The 8,216-nt window shown below is 40.0% G+C and overlaps 1 protein-coding gene across 1 annotated transcript; it reads right to left on the minus strand.

Moving 5' to 3' along the window:
- Nucleotides 1-355: 355 nt before the first annotated feature.
- On the minus strand, nt 356-2,574 carry LOC142098503 (adenosine deaminase domain-containing protein 1-like). Its single transcript, XM_075181344.1, has 3 exons — nt 2,466-2,574; nt 1,516-1,710; nt 356-795 (listed from the first exon to the last, which is right to left on the minus strand). The coding sequence occupies exons 1-3, from the start codon at nt 2,572-2,574 to the stop codon at nt 356-358; spliced, it is 744 nt and encodes a 247-aa protein (XP_075037445.1).
- Between the last annotated feature and the right edge of the window lie 5,642 nt (nt 2,575-8,216).

The raw sequence follows: 8,216 nt of genomic DNA on the forward strand, positions 1-8,216 counted from the left end.
TGATCACTTCCTTTTGCTTTAGTAACTTCTTATTCCTTAATATATTCTGTTTTCTTTATTTATTATTTAATATTAATATTTTTTGCTTTTCACATACAATTATTCACACTATTGTGCTGCTTTACCTCACGGCCATGGCCGGATTAAGGGGGGGGACACAGGGGGCACGTGCCCAGGGCCCCTTTCTCTCTGAGGGCCCCTCGCCGCCTGGGAGGAGAGAAGCACAGCAGCTAGCTTCTCATGTGGCCTGCTAGCAAGGAGTTTGTCCGTCCGGAGGTGCGTGCCTGCGTTAGGGAGGGAGGGGGTCTTGACACTTACTGATAAGAGGAAGCCTTAGCATTGTAATAGGAGACGTCTAACTGTCGTAAATACTGTAGACAGATGTAATAAACCAGCACTGCTGCTTTGCAGAGCTGACTCCCAGGGCAAGGAGGAAGGGTGAGAGAGCTGCCCAGCGCTTGTCTGGTTCAATATACAAGTAAGGAGAGTGTACAGCATAGGAAGGAAACAGAGCTAAGTCCAGGGGAGGCTTAAGTCTGTCAACGACAGCCTGAGAGAGAGAGGTTATCTGCTGCTCAGTTGTGCCTATGACGATGCTCGTTATGTACAGTGGTTTCGCAATCTGGCTCAGCAAGGCACCCTGCACCCCGAGGACGCTCCATTTCAGCAATTTGTCAGTGGCAGTCATACAACAAACAAGTGCAGCCAGTATACTGGGGGGACAGTCAGACACTGAAAGCAGAGAACCCTTAGAGTGGATAGTCAGGGGTACAGTAGTCACCAGTGATTCCCAAACTTTCTCAGTTCAAGGCACCCTTAGGGTCACCATCATTTTTTCCAAGGCACCCCTAAGCAAAAATAATTACCAGGTAGTCCCGTTTTTTAAGTAGTTGGGTCAAAATGACGTAAGATGTATTTAGATCCCTTCACCATCACACTGTGCCTCTTTATCACTGCACCCCTTCACTCTGTGTCCCCCTCTTCGCCATCTCACACCCTGTGTCCCCCTCTTCATCATCTCACACCCTGTGTCCCCCTCTTCGCCGTCTCACACCCTATGTCCCCCTCTTCGCCAACTCACACCCTGTGTCCCCCTCTTCGCCATCTCACACCCTGTGTTCCGCCCTTCAGTGTCTCACTCTGCCCCCCCTCCTTCAGCTTGTCTCTCTCTCTCTCCCCCTCCTTCAGCGTGTCTCTCTCTCTGTCCCCCTCCTTCAGCGTGTCTGTCCCCCTTCACTCTCCGTTCCTTTACTTACCTTCATTCTTCATGTTCCGCTGTCTTCTGTTCTCTCTGCTGCTGCTCCTCACTGACGCTGTCGGACGTGATGACGTCACGCCCAGCAGTCAGTGAGGGCAAGGATCCGGCGCTGGATGGGTACGTTTTTTTGTTTGTTTTTTTTAGAGGGTGATAGCGGCACCCCAGTGACAGTGCCGTGGCACCCCAGGGAGCCACGGCGCACACTTTGGGAACCTCCACAGTAGTCTGTTCTCCCCATAATAGGCAGGACTGAGCACCTCTTTCCGGGATGCAGCTTAAATACAGATGCAGATAAATGTTAGGTTTAAACACCAGGCACTGGCTTGGCTCAGGAGCCTCGAATATGCACTTCTTAGTCACATCAGGATGCTCACTGTGGTACAGGTTGATCTCTTTGTACAGGTATCTCAACAGTGTCCTTCTTGCCACCACCAATGCATGGCTATCATGAACTGCCTCCCTTGGTACCAGGTGTCACCAGTTGCTTGAGACACCACCTCATACATGTCAACATTCATCTCCTTGTCTGAGAGAGATGTTTTGGGACTATTAATTTATTTTTCAATGTGGGTCTAAGTTTGGGGAGAAGGAGGGCAAATTTATTAAACGTGAATATGAAATATTAATTGTCAGTAATGGTGTGAAATGGGTTTATTTGTTACATGTGAATGCTATTAATTTATTTCTGGGCTGTTTTGTGTGGGGGGGATAGTTTTTTTAATTAACTTTGTATACTATTAATTTTATTTAATTTTATATTCAGGCCTATTTGCAGGGAGGGAGGCCTACTTATTAAATGTGGGTGCTATTGATTTAATGCCAGGGTTGTTTTAGATTTTCACGAACATTCCAGGATCTACACAAGCAACAACTGAGTTTAAGACACCAGCAGCCACAGGTGATGAAAGTGACAAGAACAGGTAGGAGAGAGCAGGACACTCTGCCAACTGTCCTGAATCTGGTGGGGCAGTCCCGAATTTGGGTGACTGTCTCGCTTAGTCAGGATTTGGTATAACTTCAAGGACAGTTGGGAGGTATGTCCCACTTCACACTGTACTACTGGTGAAGGCAGAGCTGCGTGCACCTAACAGTAGTACACACAGTATTGTCTGTGTATTTGTTTAAAATTATAGCCATAGTACACTTTAGGGGCCCCCCTGTCTAAAGTGCCCCGGGCCCCCCAGAGCTTTAATCCAGCTCTGCTCACGGCTGTGGTTTTCTAGATTTACCCTAGCCCGTTGTATTCCCTTCTCCTCCACTACAAGCCTCAGGGGCTTCCCATGGATCATTTCCACATTGGTCTTTTCTATGGTCATTATTATCAGACCTTTAGCCTCTACTACATAGTCTTTTGTCATTTATTCATCTTGTCACTTAATAATGGGGATGATATGTTTATTTGTCAGGCCCTTAGTGTCGGCATTCATATTAATAATTATTAGCAATCTTGACACTTTGTAAATAGACCTGCTCCATTGGTCCATTAGTTTATGCCCCATGGGTCCATAACTTCTATCACGTTTGTTTTAACGTAACTTTTTCACCTCTCTTAACCACTGAGATGCATTTCCTTTTTTATGCAACATTACATATTTGGGACACTCCTTTGCATTAGATAATTACCATAACTCTTATTTTTATTGATATTTCCTTTAACTTTAGAGAAGCTTCCATGTTGCTTAGCAATACTATGGCGTCTGAACACTACACTATATCAAGGCCTCTACACATCCTTGACATGGGCAGTTTAAATGTTCTATTTCATTACGTTGCAGCATCCATGTTGCCTAACAACTTCACTTAATCTTTATATCTTTTGGCTTCATTAGATACCTTTATTGTTAAAACATGAGTTTTATGCTTGCTTATGATATCTATTTTGCTTCATAGTCAGCATTGGTTTCATCACAAAGCAGTTTGGTGTTTTAGTTTTCCTTATTGCACTATACAGCTTAACAATTTTTCTCCTTTTTAGGTATTTTCAATTCATTGTTCACTTAACACCTTTATGGTTGCTTAGCAACCATTCATATAGTTTTTAATGCATTTTTTTCTTTGTATGACCTATATAGACATTTCTACACATTTATCTTGAGGCTGTTGAGTATTTTGTATTTTCATATGTCCTATTATTATTTTAGTGTTTATTTTGCATGTAATCACTGCATTTTGATCTATATTGGCCACATGTATTTAGAGTAACTGGAGTCTTCTTGATGAAATTGAAATAACAACAGTTGCAAAATCATATGTATATGTTTGGTCACACTACACATCTCCACTAGGCAGTATATATTCCTTACAGAACTAGAGGAGCCTGTTAAAGTTTAGTTTATTTCAATTGTATGAACTCCAACTTATAAAATACCAATTTAACTTCAGCATCTTATGGAGAGCTTATAAATAGGGGTAGAATGGTAGGGAACCATATTGAAGTTTTTATGTGTGGGATGGACTGCTGGTATGATGTGTCTGGAGGTCACACAGTGGAGTATATGCTTAAGAAGTATCGGTTGTGGCAGTCAGGGGGGCTTTATTCTCTTGACTTACCAATGAAATTCTATCATCCCATAAGGGAAATTTCTCCCAAATATCAGTGTTCTGTTCAATATATATAGTCTAGACCAGTGTTTCTTAAACCCAGTCCTCAGGGACCCCTAACAATGCAGGTTTTCCAAGTCACAAGTGAAATAATTAGTACAACCTGTGGAACTTTCAAAATGTGTAGGTCAGTGATGAATACTCCTGTGCTCCAGCAGAGAATTCTGGAAAACATGCACTGTTAGAGGTTCCTGAGGACTGGGTTTAAGAAACACTGGTCTAGACAAACATCCATAAAAACAAAATTTACTCATTTCATTTTTTTGTTTATTTGGTTTTGTAAATTTAAGGGGAATATAGCATAATTCCAACATAAGTCTAAACAAATATATTTAGCAAAATGTTTGTAAAAGAAAATACAGTATAATTGCAATGTGCAGTTTTTACAACTGGATCTGCATTTTTTGCTCTTTACTTATTTTTATAATATCTCAAGTCATACTTCTTTAGACAATGTAGCTGTTAATCTTCATTTAGAGATGTATGCACAAATATCTGGGATATAGTTATTATAGTTGCATTTCTCTCTTTTGCAAACGGGGGCCTGATTTTTTACTTTGAATACTATGTACCTGAAAGAAGACGGTTTGTAATCATAAAGATACAGATAGATGCCAAAATAATTTTATTTCAAATCCATAAATCTATATTTCAAATAAGAATTTTCTGGGCTAACTCACAACAAAACACTAAAAAATACTTTTAAATTAGCTAAAGTAAAACTAGTAAAAGTGTAACATGTTAATGACAACCTGTTAATGCAATGATGCTACACAACAAGGTATCCTGGGAGAAGCAGAAGTCAGCCATGAAGATTCTTCTATAGTACAAAGCCAGCTGATTTTCTGCACACATTCTGTGTTGCAGTGTTGCTTGCCTGTCACCGAAATGTAAAGTAATAGTGTATTATTAGCTTCTGAGAGAGAGGAGGACTAGGGGGAATAAACTGAAGGAAACAAAAATATACCTGCCTGGATGTCTTCCAGAAATGTAGACAGTCATTAAGAAAGCAGCTCTGACATTTCACATGGACACAAACACCTGCTCCTCTAAGCAAGTAACCTACTAAGAGTGTTTGTGGTATTGAAAAGGTGCATTAAACTTTCCAGCTATGTTTCCAGCATGTTTCCAGCAATATTAAGACATGCTGCTTATTGTTACGTGTAAAGTACTTTATAGCATAGTAGTGCTTGAAGATGCTTAAGCTTGAAATCCTCAAACTTGTGCAAGGGTGAAGAAGCCTGAAATACTCCATAAATGTTTAACATCTGTGTTCGATGAATGCGTTTTATGAGGACTTAGAATAGTGCATGCATTGGGCCCAAATTACAAACACACCTTGAAAGATCCGTAGAACCATCCCAGTTAGATCAAATTTCGATCTTGTCTGAACAGTTTAAGCATCTCTGGTTATAACTTGTAATTTACCTCTAAATGATCACATTAATGCTACTTATTGCAATATTTTGGGAACGGAATTTGTGATTTTTCTTCCATTTAAATACCTTTTGCAGGGAACTTCTGGCATGAACCTAAGCATGATGCAATGGCTTCTATATAAATTGTCACACTCCAAATACTAAAAAGCTTGAAAGAGTGTGCACTTTAAAACTAATAGTGAACAGGTGCAAGTAGTAACTTCCAATATTACTAACCTCCATTTTATTTTTTACAGTTTATTGTGGACTAGAGTTTCTAGTTACATCTTTATAATACATTTATGGCTTTGTCTGAACCTCTCAATGCGAGCAATTGAGACAGTTTGCATGGCATGTGTATAATTACCTAATTCAAATAAACAAATAAACAAAATAGATGTTTCCTGTGTGGTAGACTGAAAAGAAATATGCAGAAATTGTGTTTGTACATATGGACTTGATTAAGACACAAGAACAAATTAACATAATTAAACTGATCTAAATAGATTATTTTTTCTTATAAAATCTGGTCAAGTTAGTTTTTAATTCCCCAGTTTTATAACAAATAATTTACTGACTACTATCTTTTCAGAATATTGTCTCGTTCCATAACCTATTTAACAGATACTTTCTGAAGTATTCTGTAGTCTTTTATGCTCTGAAAGTAGTGATAGTTCATTTTTATTTTCACACTTCAAGCTTGTGTCAAATTAACTGTTTATTAGACATTTAATGTAATATATAGTGAATGGATGAAACTTTAAAATACATTAAAAAAACATTTGTCTATATTTGCTTTAATACTTCTAGAGCAAATTAAACACTGAAAACAAAATTGGTTGCTGTGGATTTAAGTGCACATTTCCAACTTTGAGCAATGCTAATAAATAATCCTCTATTGAATTCAATCATTTGTGATGTGTCGCCGGACATCACCACATTTCCGGGTAATATGGTGCCACAACATCGCAGATTTTCCTGCACACCTGTATGGGGGGCAAAGAAAAATGTGCAATGTTACTTAGCCGCATACTGCCTTTATGACCACTCTGAAGCCTCTCTGAACCATATTGCTAGTAATTGAATCGACCCTTATAAGTACTAAATCTAGAATCTAATACAGCACTAGGGGGTAAATTTATCAAGGTCCGAATTTTCAGCGAGTTAGAATCGTGGCAAATCGCGGGATATCACCCGTGATTTTAGTCCCCAAGGTGCCAGATGTATTAATCTGCAATTTTTACTCTGATCTTAAAAATTGCTGGTCATCTCTGGCGATTTGCTGCGATGTCAAACACTCCCGTGTTTAGTTACCTCTCCTGTATTTAGCTAACTCTCCTGTGTTTAGGTTAAAAATGCCATAGACAACACGCTGCTTGCTAGTGTAAACACATCACTGTTACACTGCCTGTTTATACAGCTGCAGGTCCCCGCGGCTGTCAAAAGTTTAAAAACAAATAAAAGTTTTTTTTTAAAAATGGCGGGGTCCCCCCACCTAGCCCCTATTAACCCTAGTGTTGCCCGCCTATTGCTGGTTGGGTGAAAATCGGGGAAGAATTTGCATGTGTCCCCCCCTCAATTTTCACTCAACTAGCGCTAGGCAAACCAGCTGTCCAGCGCTAGGCTGCATTACCTAGGGAATGATGTCCGCTGAAAAAAATTTGTGGGCCCCCCCTCTAGGAATAACCAGCCAAGTCCTGTAAGCACTATGGTTCTTCCTACCCTGGAGGGCTGTGGGTAGTAGGATAATAACGGCAAAATTTATGTGAAAAAAACAAACGAACGACGTTTTGTGGAACTACCATGCCAGGGTGCCCTAAACAGTCTGGGCATGCTGATGCTTGTATAACTACAAGCACCAGAATACCCATGGCTGGCAGGGCATGTTGGCACTTGGAGAACCACAAGTGCCAACATGCCCTGACACCCATAGCTGGCTGAGACCTGTAGTACCACAACACAAAATGTTTACAAATCCACAACCCGCAACTAGCAGTAGGCTGGCAGCACTAGGTTTAAAAGGGCCGGGCGGAGGGACCACACACATTTTTTTTTTAACTTTTATCTGTTTTTAAACTTTTCACAGCTCCAGGGACCTGCGGCTGTATAGACAGACAGTGTAACAGTGATGTGTTTACTAATCACACTGCTAGGATGCATCGTGTTGTATCTGGCGATTTTTAAAGCAAACTCAGGAGAGTTTGCTTAATCGCAGCTTCATACATTTGAGACTTGTATAGCTAGAGTGGCAAATAGTCGGGACTTTGATCTCTATCGATTTTGTAAATAGCGATTTTGACAAAAACACATATCTGGCGATTTTACATCAAATCTCACTTTAATACATCTGCGAGATGAAACACCCGTGAGGAAATCTGTGAATTTTCAATTTCGGAGCTTAATACATTTACCCCTAGGTGTCAATATGGAAGCAATTGACATAATTTATAATGCATGTAGTCTTCATATTGTCCATCCATATTGTTGTCCTGCTGTTTTGTTCTTTTTGGAAGAAGATCAGTCACCTGCACATTTTACCCATTTTCTGTATAATCACCTAAATGCAGACATGAGTATGCAAGGCATTTTCTTTCATAAACTACACAACCTATTTAGATATTAAAATTGGCCATGTAAGTAACGATTTCATTGGCCAAATTTAGACATATTTGCCTATAAAAACTATGTGTGTGTGTGTGTGTGTGTGTGTGTGTGTGCCTCCACTCGCCTCAAACAATGGTTAAATGTGTGACCAATGTCTCTTTGATTTCTAACCACACTATAACTATTAGGTCCTCATGGGATGCAATCACTGAACAACCTTATCTGTCCATTCTGGACACACACAAGTGCGGTGAAATAGCAAACACATCTGGGTATCTACTGAAGGGCTAGAACTTGTATGACAAGCTTTACAATCATTGACTCTAGAAAAACAC

Source organism: Mixophyes fleayi, chromosome 7, assembly GCF_038048845.1.
Source record: "Mixophyes fleayi isolate aMixFle1 chromosome 7, aMixFle1.hap1, whole genome shotgun sequence".
NCBI lineage: Eukaryota > Metazoa > Chordata > Amphibia > Anura > Limnodynastidae > Mixophyes > Mixophyes fleayi.

Coding starts and splice junctions, on each gene's coding strand:
- LOC142098503 (XM_075181344.1), bottom strand. CDS start 2,574: ATGACCATAGAAAAGACCAATGTGGAAATGATCCATGGGAAGCCCCTG. Junction 1,711..2,465: donor AAATCTAGAAAACCACAGCC/GTGAGCAGAGCT, acceptor CAAGGGAGGCAG/TTCATGATAGCCATGCATTG. Junction 796..1,515: donor AAGCTGCATCCCGGAAAGAG/GTGCTCAGTCCT, acceptor GAACTGAGAAAG/TTTGGGAATCACTGGTGACT.